This window comes from Canis lupus, chromosome 36 (assembly GCF_011100685.1).
Source record: "Canis lupus familiaris isolate Mischka breed German Shepherd chromosome 36, alternate assembly UU_Cfam_GSD_1.0, whole genome shotgun sequence".
Classification (NCBI taxonomy): domain Eukaryota; kingdom Metazoa; phylum Chordata; class Mammalia; order Carnivora; family Canidae; genus Canis; species Canis lupus.
The window spans coordinates 13,998,291-14,013,661 of NC_049257.1; the positions used below are offsets into that span (position 1 = coordinate 13,998,291).

At 36.8% G+C, this 15,371-nt stretch overlaps 1 protein-coding gene across 1 annotated transcript; it reads right to left on the bottom strand.

Moving 5' to 3' along the window:
• Positions 1-943: 943 nt before the first annotated feature.
• Positions 944-13,935, bottom strand: SPC25 (SPC25 component of NDC80 kinetochore complex). Its single transcript, XM_038584749.1, has 7 exons — positions 13,798-13,935; positions 12,894-13,047; positions 12,717-12,782; positions 7,668-7,814; positions 7,114-7,218; positions 3,527-3,625; positions 944-1,187 (listed from the first exon to the last, which is right to left on the bottom strand). Exons 2-7 carry the CDS (start codon positions 13,030-13,032, stop codon positions 1,063-1,065), a joined length of 681 nt encoding a protein of 226 aa, XP_038440677.1. The 5' UTR covers positions 13,033-13,047; positions 13,798-13,935; the 3' UTR covers positions 944-1,062.
• Positions 13,936-15,371: the final 1,436 nt, after the last annotated feature.

Below are 15,371 nucleotides of genomic sequence, written 5' to 3' on the forward strand. Positions count from 1 at the left end.
GCATGGAGGCCATTGTTCCATGGCTTCTAGTTGTGTCCAAGATATCCTGAAACAGTATTATGTGACTTTCATTATAGACAGCATACCTAAATACAACCAAATTCACGGAGCGCCTGATGGCTCAGTCAGTTAAGAATCTGCCTTTGGCTCAGGTCATGATTCAGGGTCCTGGGATCCAGCCCTGCATTGGGCACCCTGCTCAGTGGAAAACCTGCTTCTCCCTCTCCCTCTGCTGCTCCTCCTGCTTTGCTCTTTATAAAATAAAATTTTTAAACAAAACAACTAAGTTCACAAGTAAAGGATAGTGACAAAAAGAGAATCTTATAACAAGTTGACATTTAAACTCTAGTCTGTGTTGAAGATTCCAAGTTGGTACAACTTAAATCCAGACCACAATTAAACAGTATAAATGTTATAAAATGAAAATAGGATTGTAAATGTTCTACATTTGGGTTTTCAGAAACGTGTCCTTTTTTGAGTATCTTAGTAGAATCCTGCCAACCTTCTTCTGATATTAAGGTTTGCCCTTTACTTTACCTATAGATTCCTTTTGGTGTGAGGAAAAAAAAATACTACCTCCTTTAGGATATTAGAATAATAGTAGATAGTAGTATTTAGTAGTATTTATTTTGCCAAGTACATTTAAAACTTGCTAACCTTGGGTTGGGCCCACATTCTGAATTTTTTGGTATTACTACTCCATGACCTTAAAAAGCTTGGAAACCAGAGGCACAGGTCAGCTGAATAAATTCCCATTCCCAGGCTAGCCTTTACACTACCCATGCCTGCCATTAAAAAATATACATGCATACACACACACACACACACACACACATACACAGTATACTATCTTTCATTTTAAAAAGAACACAATTGACTTTATAAACTTTATTTCTTAAGATTTTAATTAAAATAATTTAAAGAAATTACAAAAATACAAAGAAATTATAAGCAAACAATGGGTAATGAGAATTCTTTTTAAAAGAGATACACGATGATAAAAAAAGAGAGATATGCAATAGGGGAGAAAAATAAAGTTTTTATACACTATTCATACATTCATTAATTATAAACCATAGCCATAAAAGCTTTCCGAACATTGGCAAGAAAAGCCGAGAAATTGTTGGTCTTCCTTACATTCTCTTGAAATTGTGCCAGGCACTCAAGATGAGGAGAACTATCTGACACTAGAAGGAAAAAGAAGATAATTTGAATGAGACTTTTTTATGGAGAAGTGTTTCTAATTTAGATGCTTTCATCTGATTCAAATAATTTCAATTCCATTTTACAGAAATGCTTTGAGCACAGAATAATAGATACACTAGATTTTCATATCCTAACTATCTTTTGGACCTGTTCTTTGTTTAATCTCTAAATATTAAAATCTTAAGTACTACAATCTTACTTTAAATTTAAACAGATGGTAGTCAAGGGATTGAAGAGCTTAGTGATGAAGAACAGAATGCCACTTCCCAACATCTTTCTATAAGTTTGCTTTACCTAAAGTGTTTTAACAGGGGAGTCGTTTTTTTAAACCATTAAATCAGTTTTCTCTCTAAACCTTTGGTTTGACTTCTAGTTTCCATTCACTGGATCAAAAAAAAAAAAAAAAAAAAAAAAGAGCTTTCAATGCCAACTTTTAGTAATTTATAATTATGGGGAAAAATTTAAACTTTTGTAATTTTTCGTTAGGAAATGTTATTGTGGGACACCTGGGTGGCTCAGTTGGTTAAGCATCTGCCTTCGGCTCAGGTCGTGATCCCAGGGATCTGGAATGGAGCCCCACTTTGGGCTCCCTGCTCTGCTTCTCCTTCTCCTGCTGCCTGCCACTCCCCTTGCTTGTGCTCTCTGTCAAATAAATAAAATCTTAAAAAAAAAATGTAATTGCTATTCTAAAAGTGGTATTTATAGGGTTTACTAATCAAATGAGACACAAAGTCACAAATAACAGTATGGTGGCTTTCACATGTAGTTATACAAAATGGTACATCTTGGGAGCAAGTCTCCAGTGAGGGTGGTCAAAGGAAAGGAATGATCCAGCTTTCTCTCCCAACAATTTGGTCCTTTGTCCAAGGAGAAGAAATTCAATCATGTCAGATTTCCAGCTCTTGGCCTAAGACTGCTTAGGAAACAAGAACATGACCACAAGAGAAAGAAAAGCAAGGAGCACTTGGTTCAAAATCACACAGTAGATCCTATTTTAATACACTATCAAATACTGTGATACTATGTAGCAAGAGAGATTATATACAATTTAGAGAACAATACAAATCTAGGTATGTGGTTTTTGGTTTTTTCTTTATTTTTTTATTTTTAAAGATTTAATTTATTTTTGAGAGAGAAAATGAGCACAACCCCGGGGAAGGGTAGATGGAGAAGCAGGTTCCCCGCTGATCAGGGAGCCAGATGTGGGGCCTGATTCTAGGACCCTGGGATCATGACCTGAGCAGGGGCAGACGCATAACCAACTGAGCCACCCAGGCGCCCTGAGTTTGCTTTTTAAAATTTAGCAGTCATTAAAAGATACTTACTGAGAGAGAAAAAAAATCTGTATGTGAATTAGATTCCTAAAATATAGGGCAGCCCGGGTGGCTCAGCGGTTTAGCGCCACTTTTAGCCCAGGGCCTGATCCTGGAGACCCAGGATCGAGTCCCACATCGGGCTCCCTGCATGAGCCTGCTTCTCCCTCTGCCTGTGTCTCTGCCTTTCTCTCTCTGTGTCTCTGTGTCTTTGATGAATAAATAAAGTCTTTAAAAAAAAATACATTCCTAAAATATAAATTCCATGAGGATGAGGAACAAGTCACCAGGGCATATGAGGGAGCCAAGTCAGCAGTTCTCCTGAGTGTGTGTCTGCTCTAAATGTCTTAAGATGAGAACACAGGTCTAATGAGCTAAGAACCATTTTCCTGAATTCCAATAAATGAAAAATTAGTTTACAAGGGGTATTAGAAGAATAAAAAAGAGATATAGTTCCATTCTCTTCTTGCTCTCCCTACTATCAATCATATATATTCCCCATAAATTGATGACCTCCTGGCCTGCTGGAGAATCAGTAAGTGAGCTAAATTATCAATGTGTGGGATCTTTCAGGAGAGGGTAATATTTCTTAAATTGATTTTTAGGAAAATAAATTATCACATTCTAATGACTTACCATTTGCTTTTAAAATCACTTACTTGAATAAATTATAATATTCACATTTACATAGTTTTATCTTTTATAGCTTTAGCTTTAAGTTCTCTAAAAGGATAATTCATACTTGTGTATGAAATGCAGTGATCTGTGGTCTTTAAGACTTTTCTTCCACTGTGGCACTATGCCATCCTGAAGAGAAAGATCCCACCTAATAACTATAAATCAAAGTGACACTCACAGCCTTTAGAAGACACTATCCCATGAGGTGAGACTGGCAAAGAAAGCACTACCTTGTGGGAATTACTTTCCTTCATATTACTTTATATGCGGAATTAGTAACATTTGGGGATGCTGATCTTAAATACCAGTTAAGAGATAGGAATACATGCCTTCATACTCCCTTGCTTCATTTAGGTGGAGGGAAAACATAAATGGGTTCTCTGGATGCTTCGGGTCAATATTAGTGAATATGAACTGCAATTTATCACCTGAAAAGAGAGATTAAAAATTATTTGGTATGAAGACATTTTATTGTGTCAAGGCTCTCAGTGGAGGTGAGCTTTTTCACCTCTGTCCTTAATATCCAGACTGATAAATAAATAAATAAATAAATAAATAAATAAATAAATAAATAAATAAATAAATAAATAAATAAAATACATATATAAATATATATACACTTAACCAAGCCTCCAAACGCACAAGTTACAAATTAGTTTTGAATGAATTGTAGTTTAAATATGATTTTTAAAAGCACATGTAACAAAAGAAAAGAACTGATAAATTTGACTTCATCAAAATTAAAAACTTTTGTCCTTCAAAGGGTATTAGTGACAGAGTGAAAAGATAACCCACAGAATGGGAGAAAAATATTTGGAATCATATCTCTGACATGGATTTAATATATAGGATATATTTTTTAAAACAACTGAACTAAAAGAAAAGCAACCCAACTCAAAAATGGACAAAGGACTTGAATAGGTATTTCCAAAGAATATATAAAAGTGGTCAATAAGCACATGGAAAGATGCTCACCACCACTAATCACTGGGGAAATGAAAACCAAAACTACAATAAGATATAATTTTACACCTACCAGGACAGCTATAACAAAACAAAACAAATCAAAACAAAGAAGAGTGTGGAAGAAGTCGTGGAGAAATTAGAACACTGCTGGCGGGGATGTAAAATGGTGGCGCAGCTGTGGAAAACAGTTTGGCAGTTCCTCAAAAAGTTTACATAAAGAATTACAATATGACCCATTATAACTCCATTATACTCAAAGAACTGAAAATGAGGACTCAGAAAGCTTTGCCAATATTTATACAGCATCCCTCACAGCAGCCAAAAAGGTGATAATAACGTGTTCACTGACAGATGACTAGATAAACAAAATATGGTATATTATTTGGTCATAAAAAGGAATGAACTTCTGATACATGCTACAACATGAATGAACCTTGAAAACATGCTAAGTAAAATAATTCAGATGCAAAAAAGCAAATACTATATGATTCCACCTATGTGTAATACTTAGGTGAATTTAGAGAAACAGGAAGAAGATTAGAGATTACAGGGGTTCAGGGAGGAGGAGTAAGAAGTCATTGCTTAATGGGTACATAATTTTTTTTTAAAGTGATGAAGAATTCTGGAAATGTAATGATTGCACAGCATTGTGAATATAATTAATGTCACTGAATTCTATCATTGAAAATAGTTAAAATGGTAAATTATATGTAATATAGTTTTACCAGAATAAAAAATGTAGAGTTTATCTTACAACCTCAAGATCATGACCTGAGCCAAAACCACGAGTCCATCCCTTAGCTGACTGACTATGCCATCTAGGTGTCCCCACTAAGCTAGATTTTTTGAAGTGTTAATAGCTATGGGAGGGATGCATGTCAAGTAAAAAAAAAAGACTTTATAAGACATTGAAGGATTTGATCTGGGTTCTCTTCTTTAAAAAACATTACTTCCTGACTTTGAGGGCTATGAGAAAGTTCTATCTATTTTTAAATCTAAAATAATTTTAAAGCTTTCTGGTTCAAAAACGTACCTCAGGATAACAGTAAGTCCAGTGGATCAAAAATGCAGGGTCAGACCTTTTATTTCCCTCTAATCAAAAGGTTAATACTTTTTATTAAAAGCTTATTTCAGGGCAGCCTGGGTGGCTCAGTGGTTTAGCACCACCTTGGGCCCAGGGCCTGATCCTGGAGATCTGGGATTGAGTCCCACGTCGGGCTCCCTGCATGGAGCCTGCCTCTCTCTCTGCCTCTCTCTCTGTGTCTCTCATGAATAAATAAATAAAATCTTAAATAAAATAAAATAAAATAAAATAATAAAATAAAATAAATAAAATTAAAAAATAAAAAAATAAAATTAAAAAAATAAAAATATAAATAAAAAATAAAAAAATAAAATAAAATAAATATAATAAAATAAAAAAATAAAATTAAAAAAATAAAAAAATAAAATAAAATAAATATAATAAAATAAAAAAATAAAATTAAAAAAATAAAAAAATAAAATAAAATAAAATAAATAAAATAAATAAAATAAAATCTTTAAAAAAAAAAGCTTATACCAACAGATGGCAGGGTGGGGCAGAAACAAGACTAGAAGATGTATGAAGAGCCCAAACAGACAATGAAATGTAATTATGTAAACAGAAAAATGTTTCCATTTTCATTAATAATGAAATGAAATGGACTTAAAAATAAATGCTCCAATTATATCTAGTCAACTGCCAAAAAAAAAGAAAAACAAACACAAACTTAAAAAAACTTAAAAAAATACAATTCTGGCAAGAATACAATAAAATGGGTACTCTCTACATTGCAGAGAGGTGTGCATAAAAGAATTAATATGGCAGGCCTAACACTGCTATCGTTAAGAATCTTAGAAAGGCCTGCTTGCAAGCTGGTCCTTGACTGGTTTGTTGGGGCCCCCCCAGAAAACCCCAGGCTTATAGTCACTAGGAGGACTCCCAGGACTCCCAGAGGGTCATACTCAGGGCTAGGATTTATTACAGCAAAAGGCTATGGCAAAATCAGCAAAGGGAAAACCACTTGGGGTGAAGTCCAGGAAAAACCAGCACAAGCTGCAAGAGACTCTGCTGAGCTTCCCTGGTAGACAACACTTTACAAGCAGTGTCACATTCAATGCTAAAAGAATTAGGCACATCCTGTGTGATTCTGCTGGATTAAGATTCTTAAAAAATTATGCCTGAAGAAGTGTTTCTTTTTGACATCTCCCCAGTGCCTTTTTCGGGCTGATTTTGTTTTGTATCCTTTCTGCAATAAATCTGAGCTATGAATAGGACTATATGCAGAGTCCTGTAACAAGTCCTTCTAGGGAGTCACCACACCTGACAGTGATCTCAGGGACTGAGATTCAACAGGGACTCACATTCAACACAGTGAATAGTGCTATAAATTGGCACATATGCTACACATAATAGCCATCAAAATATTTATATACTTTAACCCAGTGATGGCTCTCTGGGAATTCCATGGAAGTTATACAAAAGAAATGGAAAAGTCTGTATTCACTTTAGTACTTCTAAAACTGAAAACAGGAAGAATCCAAATGTTAAGTTAGAAACAGACCTGTATTAAATGATAAAAGATTTGATAAATTAAGATACATTAATGGAATGAATTCTTGCATCACCAGTTAAAAATTACCATATGAAAACTATAGCAACTGGGAAAATGCTAATCATACAATATCAGTTAGAACAAGGATAAAAATTATTTTCATGTTGGTAATCATGGCAAAAATACATATATTGAAATAATGGATGATAAATAACCAAGGCACCAGTAATTGTTAGGGTGATAAAAATTTTTAAATTCTTTCCTATTTTCTAAAAAGTTAATAATGTCATTGTTTTATTTGAAAATACTTTTAAAATTCTCTACTTAAGATACACCTTTCTAATCTCAATGTTTATTTACATTAATATACGTACCATAAATTTTTCGAATTTCTAGTCCAAGTCGGTCTTTATATAAGTCTGCAGATTTCTGTAGTCTTTTCAACCTCTCTTCATTAGCTTTGTTGGCAGCAGAAATAGCTATGATTAAAAAAAAAAAAAACACACATATTTGAATACAACATTTTTTTAGACAGAGACTTTATATCATAAAGAATGTGCTTAATAGTTCCTGGCAAAAGAATATGTGATCAATAACCTATTTGCATAAATTATACTATGGCTTCTCCAGATAAATCTCATTTAGTGAAACTGTCTTCCACTCTGCTTAATTAAGCTCCCATATCAATTGCAGTATGACTCTGGTTATATTAGAAATCCAAAGAACCTTTAAGTAAGACAAAAGAAAATAAAACCCACTTAGTTAACTTCACACAGCTTCCTTGCAGAAATGAGTGGCTGGCTATGCCCCTGAGGTATGCTATCATATTTAGTAATGAACTAGAGAGAAGGCAAGAGAGAGAATTGTGACCCATCACCACTTTGACATTTAGGTTAATGTTTTAAAATGTGTACAGTCAGAAACTTACTTTCCTTCTTCTTAGCATATTCTTCCTTAAGATCCTGAATATTTGCAGTCAGTACGTCCAGTTCTTGCTTTTTGTCTTTTACTTCAGCAACCAACCTTAACAAGTTCTCTTTTTTTTCTTGAATGAGGTTATTCTGCTTACAGATTTCTGTAAGAAGCACAAAGTATTAGCTAGAATATACTTTGCTCTCTAACATCTATCACAGTAAGAAATATTGACATTCATAAGATTAATAAAGAATGTTTTAATTGATAAGTGTTTTCTAATGGTTCAAAAATTATGAAGAAAAGAAAAAATCCTTTTCTATTTGTGTTTGAAAATAAAAATGATCAGACAAAAAAAAGTTTTTAAATGAGAATACCAAAATAAATCAAGAAAACTAGATCATGACCATTGCAGCTCTGTTCTTCAAATAAATATATAAATAAAGCTCACCACCAAAGACAACCAAAATCTGGACGTTTTTACACAGTGCTTTAAAGAAACAGTTCATTCTGATGCTATGTCAATGATTCTGGAAGATACCAAAGACAGAAAGAAGTGAAGGAAAAAGGTTGGGAGATGGAGGAGTAGGAAGGATGAAATCTTATTTACACTGGTAACAAACAAAACATCCAGAAATAATCTAGATCAAGAAATATGTAGGCCCTGTACAAAAAAAGGGCAAAACCTCTCCAAGACATATATTTGACCTGGATGTATGGAAAAGACATTTTATGCTTCTAAATGACATCTATAAAGATGTCAATGTTTCCCAAATTCATATCTATATTTAATGTAGTCCCAAAGGAATTTGGAGGGAAGGGATAGGGAGGGTCTAACAAAAGCAATTATAAAATTTATCTGATGAATACACAGGTGAGAACTGTTAAGGAAATATGGCTATAATAATAATAAGGGTCCGGCAGCCTGGGAGGCTCAGGGGTTTAGTGCCGCCTTCGGCCCAGGGCATGATCCTGGAGACCTGGGATCGAGTCCCATGTTGGGCTCCCTGCATGGAGCCTGCTTCTCCCTCTGCCTGTGTCTCTGCCTCTCTCTGTGTCTCACGTGAATAAATAAATAAATTAAGTAAATAAGTAAATAAATAAATAAATAAAATCTTTAAAGATAATAATAACAAGGGGCTTGTCCTCTCAAATTTAACATCTGTGATTAGAACACTTTTAATACAATAGTGGGATACCAGCTGAAGAAATGGCACATAGCTTAAACAAAAAGGCATTCCCAAACACTGGTATATTTAGGAAATTAATATGAAAAATGAAATATCATAAATTAAGTGGGTAGATAGTTCCCAAACTGTGTTGAAATCCAAAATCCATATTTTAGGGGATCCCTGGGTGGCTCAGCGGTTTAGCGCCTGCCTTTGGCCCAGGGTGCGATCCTGGGGTCCTGGGATCGAGTCCCATGTCCAGCTCCCGGCATGGAGCCTGCTTCTCCCTCCTCCTGTGTTTCTGCCTCTCTCTCTCTGTCATAAATAAATAAATCTTTAAAAAAAAACCATATTTTATTAAATATTCAAATATAAAATGAAATCTTGCAAAACCTTAAAAGGCAGTATCTGAATATAAAATTAATTCTACGGGGAAAGATCTTTTTACTCAAAGGCAAAAAGAAATCAAAGAGAAAGACAAAAAACCAGCTACATAAAAGTTAATTAAGTGGGCAAAAAAACCTCACCTTTGATTCAAATAAGCATTAAATTCTACTATATGCTAGGAACTTTGTTCAACACCTTATATTTCTATAAATTGACTTTAATTTTACTATAATACATTTTGTCGGTCTAATTTAAAAGAGGAAAAGGGCTCAGCAGTTGACTAATTTGCCCAAAGCTTTATTTGCTGGGGTGCAATAAATAGTAAGACCTGAATTCAAACTCAGGACTTAAACTTCAAAGGCCATGCTTTTGAGCATTAAATATTCTTCCCCAAGTGTTCTTAATCTAGAGAAGACACAAATATAAATCCCTAAGACAAAAACAGACAAAGGAATAAACAGAGGAAATGTAGACTGCAGATGGCTGATAAATATGAAAGACAATTTAACCTAACTAGTAATCACAGAAATGCAAATAAAGCAGTAACATATCAATTTTCATTTATTACAACAATGTTTACAAAAATAATAGCTAGTGTTGAGAAGAATGCAAAATACTAGAATCCTTGTGGCATATTTTTGACACTGTAAAACAAGTCTTAAGGATATTCATCTCCTTTGATTATTTCATTTTTACAAGTCACCTTAAGAAACAAGATGTGTACAAGTATTTATATACAAAAAATTTTCAGTACTATTTATAATGGTGAAAACTGAAAACATCCTAAATGGCTAATGAATAAATTCTTAAATAAATATGGCATATCAATAAGGTGGAATATTTTCAAGGAATTTAGTAATATGGGAAAATACTCTAAAGAAAAAAAAAAGTTATATAGACACCATGAACAAAATTATGTCAAATATACATAGTACATGAAAAAGAAAAAAAGTATGTCATTTTGTTAAATGTGGTTCTCAACGTTTGATAATTTGTTTACATTTCTGTATTTTCCAAGAATCTGGACATGATCATATATGATGTCAAGCATAATTTAAAAATAGACATTTTATCAGAATTACCAGAAAGAAAAATGCTTTTAAAAAGAAATTCAATTTAAACTAAAACCAAAACCAATTCAGCCATTTCTTCCCCCAACCTCCGCTTCTGGCAACCCCCAATATGTTCTGGTATGTGATATTTATGTATCATTTAATAGTTTAAAAGTTTCCATATTATTATTATTATTGGATACTCTAACCCTGCAAAGTAAATAAATGGGGCAGCCATTATTATCCTCATTTTACAACAGTTGCCAAAGTTGTAATTTGACCAACATCCTTGGGTGACAACTGGGGAGTCAGAATGTAACTGGGACTTTTGGACTTTAAATATGCATCTCTTCTGTCATACAACATAGTTAATTTTTGTTTCACTAGCATTTTTCTATAGCAGCCACTCTGTAAAACAGTATGGAATTTCCTCGAGAAGCAGGCTCCATGCAGAGAGCCTGACATGGGACTTGATCCAGGGTCTCCAGGATCACGCCCTGGGCTGCAGGCGGCGCTAAACTGCTGCGCCACCGGGGCTGCCCGGATTTCAGGATTTTATTTTATTTTATTTTAAAGATTTTATTTATTCATGAGAGACAGAGAGAGAGAGAGAGAGGCAGAGACACAGGCAGAGGGAGAAGCAGGGTCCATGCAGGGAGCCTGATATGGGACTCGATCCCGGGACTCCAGGACCACACCCTAGGCTAAAGGCAGGCGCTAAACCTCTGAGCCATCCAGGGATCCCCGGATTTCAGGATTTTAGAGGCTGGTCCATAGTAAATGCCTCTCACTTTGAACAAATGATCTACCTCCTTGTGATAAATAGAAGGAGCAGATGCTCCAGGTGGGCCAGAATTTTTGGCTAATTTGTTCTCTCCAGTATCTTCCTGGAAGGGTGCCTGGCACATAGTAGCTGCCCAACAAATATGTGGTGAGTAAATGAGTTCCCTCAAGCTTGCCTACTCCTCAACTGTATCATGCTAAGTAAGTATCAGCCAAATATTCACTGAATTAATTAAAATTAAGTAAATTATATTTCTGTCCAAGTATAAACTGATTTTTAAAAGAAAAACAAGGGCAGCCCGGGTGGCTCAGCAGTTTAGCACCACCTTCAGCCCAGGCTGTGATCCTGCAGACCCGGGATGGAGTCCTATGTCGGTCTCCCTGCAGGGAGCCTGATTCTCCCTCTGCCTGTGTCTCTGCTGCGCACACTCTCTCTCTCTCTCTGTATCTCTCATTAGTAAATAAATAAAATCTTTTTAAAAAATTAAAAATTAAAAAAAAAGAAAACAATTGGGACGCCTGGGTGGCTCAGTGGTTGAGCGTCTGCCTTTGGCTCAGGTTGTGATTCCAGGGTCCTTGGATCCAGTCCCACATCGGGCTTCCTGGGGGGAGCCTGCTTCTCCCTCTGCCTATGTCTCTGCCTCTGTGTTTCTCATGAATAAGTAAATAATTTTTTTTTAAATAAAGAAAAACAATTGATAATGCTTTTAGATTTCAGACTATTTAGAGCACATTTTCACTACGGGTAACCTTTAAGAGCACAATGAGACTCACAATAGTAAAAACTGAGAGTTTCAAACTTCTATTTCTAATCCCCAGCATTTCTACAAACTAAGGATGTTTACACACACACACACACACACACACACACACACATTCTCTCATGGTTTTCCTTTCTGTTTGTGGTTACAGAGGAAATGAGGGAAGCAGTACATGGGCAAGGAAGCTTCAAGGCAGCTTAGAAAGCAAACACGGGTAAAAGTCTAGGGTAAAAGTCTAGGGTAAGAGCCTACCAGGGTTCCAAGATCAAATGCCTTCGGGGCCAGATAATGAGTCAAGTGGGCAAAACAAAGCCAAAGAAACTACTGGGAATCATCGCAAAGAACACATGTGTAAAGACATTTCACTAATAGTGCTTAAAACATGGTGCCACGCAATTTAGCCTGTGGCCTATGATGGCAAGTCTGTGATCCGTGTGTAAAAATTCAATAAAACCTAAATATACACCATGAAACCCCTGGGGTGGTATAAATGAGAGGGCAAGAACAACAAGAAAAAGATGGAGAAAAACCCTACCCCAGCTTCTGATTTCCAATGGGAAAACAAACTTGTTTTTCAAATAACTGGCATTCACACATCTCACAAGCATACTGACGAATAAGAAAAGAGACAAAAAACACAAAATACAATGCTTATTTATATAACATTCAAAAACACAGTATTAACTACTAACAGGTTAGCTCTGGAAGATGAGAGAAGGTGAGAGAAGAAAAGAGTATACATGGGATGGTCTATTTCTTAAGCTGGGTTGTAGGTGCATAAGTGTCTATTAGCTTTTACAGATGTGTATGTGTGTGTATATACAGACACACAACATTGTTTTACTTGGATGAGGGTTTGCATAAAGATGTTCCATCTAAAAAAAACCTCTGTGATCTACAGTTTGTCACCTACGATTCTGATACTCCAGAAACATCTCAACCATTCGTTCTTCTTCCTTTAACTTCACAGACAACTTTTCTGAAAGAGAAATTGGAATTGAAGTTTCAGTTCAGCTGCAATAACATAAAAAAAAAAAAAAAAAAAAACCAAGGACAACCAAGCAGCATGTTACAAGCTGCCTTCCGTTACCCGCGCACGCTTTGATGGAGTCTTTGTAGGTCTCTCTCAGTCCCACCATCTGAGAGGAAGTGTCGCTGACGGTGCCTTTGAATTTACTCCAGAATTCACTGATGCTTTTATCAAACTGCGCCAGTTCGTCATCTATCATTCTGGAAGAAAAATGCTACGAAAACAAATAGAACGTTGTACATCTTACGAGTTAACTGAAATCGAATCAGGCTCCTATTCCAATCAAGCATATTTTGGCAGTTTGAGCTTTGCTAGAAACTACAGGCTTAGGTTTAACGGTTTAACTCCAGATACTCCAGGGCAGATCAAGCTCCCACCGCACTTCAGGGCAGTTAAGAAGCAAGCCTCTCCCAAGCAGCCCGGGTGGCTCGGCGGTTTGGCGCCGCCTTCAGCCCCAGGGCGTGACCCTGGAGACCCGGGATCGAGACCCACGTCGGGCTCCCGGCAAGGAGCCTGCTCCTCCCTCTGTGCGTCTGTCTCTCTTAAATAAGAAAATAAGCAACGGTGGACACCTTCACCTCCTGGGGACCTAACATGTAATTGCACATGACCTCAGGCCTGGATTGCCAGGTCCCAGGTGCAGGTCCCAGGTGGGCGGCTCCTCTCACAGGAAGCCTGCCTCTCCCTCGGCGGAGGACAGGCACCGGCCACCCGAATGCTCTGGGCCTCCGTGTCCTCTGCTGTCCGGCAAGACCGCGGGCCCCATCGGTCTGCCGTAACCTAAACCCATCCCAGTCCCCTGGAGCCTCCCGGGGCCGGCCACAGACCTTGCCCTGGCCGCGGGCCTTGGGCCTCCCCGCCGCCCACCTCGCCCACCCCGCGAAGCTCAGCCGTGCAAACACAGCCCCGGTTCCCTGATCGCGACAAGCGGCCCTCGCCCTCTCCAGGAGGCCCCGCCACCTACCCACACGGGACCTCAGCCAATTCGAGCCGAAACCGGGCCTCCAGAACCAGGGCCTGCAGCCGCGCCGCTTTCCTTTTTCAAATTTCAGGGCGCCTTGCTCCTCCCGCCCCCCGGGCGTCCATTCGCCTTCGGATTGGCTGATAGCTACGCTCCTCACGAAGGGATTGGCTGAGCTGGCCCTCCGGCATTCTCGCGAAAAGATAGGGGAAAGTGCATTCTGGGATTTGTAGTTTTCTTCTGAGAGGCACATTCGGACTCTCAGCTCTGCTTGCCCCGAGGGCTCGCCCCAGCACAAGTCTTTCATCGGTTTCAAATAATCTGCAATATATAGTATTTAACTTTAATCTCATCCTGTTGCCAAGTATATACCCTCTTCTTTAACACTCCCTGTAGCTTAATTTAAAAAAATGAAGCTAATAAAAATGCCATTGTTTAATCTGTCTTGTCATTTAATGACTTTTCAGTGGGCAGTGGTTGGAACATTACTGTTTATTGGCTTCTAATATGAACATTTCCAAGATTTAAGTCTCTGTTTTTGACCAGGTGAAACAAAACAAAACAAAACAAAACAAAACAAAACAAAACAAAACAAACAAACTCAGTACCTAGTACTGGTGTTCCTTAGCCCACTAGAAACTCAATGACAAAAAAAAAAGAAAAGAAAAGAAAAGAAAAGAAACTCAATGACACAAAACTTTTTGTGGACAAGTTTCCTGGTACCTACCCTCTCTGATTAGTCTCTGTTGCAGATAAAAGTGAAAAGAAGCCAGAAGTAATTCAAAGTTTTTAGCCATGATATTTGTAAGAAGGGTGATGCTGTTGGCAGAATGGAAAACATCTTCTTGAGTGTGTTGGTGTGTTGGGGGAGGGTTGTCGCAGGGAGGTGGATTTTAGGGTGCTCAGTTAGGGAAGATATTGTTGGGAGATTTAAGTGTTAATATCCCATAGACATGTTACTTCTCTAGTTAATTCAACAGTGGCTAACTGCTCCAAATCTGCAGTAAGATGGCCTGAGTTTGAAATCCAGGCTCCATCGTTTACTAAATTTGACCCTGGGAAAGTTACTTGGCCTATTGGACCTCAGTTTCCTCATCTGTAAAGTGAGGGTAATAATAATAATAATAATAATAACTTCTTCCTTTATATACCCAATGTGGAGACTAAAAGAAATAATAAATGTAAATGCCTTAGAAGAGGTCCCCCTATAACATAAGTCTCAAAATGATTTCTTGTATTTATGATTTTATACCCTACCTACTTCGTATGCAATAGATTGTCAAATTAAAACACATATAAATAAAGCTTTAAATAAAATAAAATAATTTAAAAAATTAAAAATAAATAAATAAAATAAAAATAAAATAAAATCTAAGTTGGCAAAGAAATAGAGAAATTCTTGCAATTGAGTACTCACTTTACTTAAACAATGCATATGGCTCCCATTATAAGACAATCACACTACTTGTTGAATTATGATTTTGAGGAAACATGCTATGTCTGGATAAGAACAGAATACATCCCTTATACCCAATCCGACTTGAATTAGTTAGGGGTGGTTATTTAGCTTTATCCAT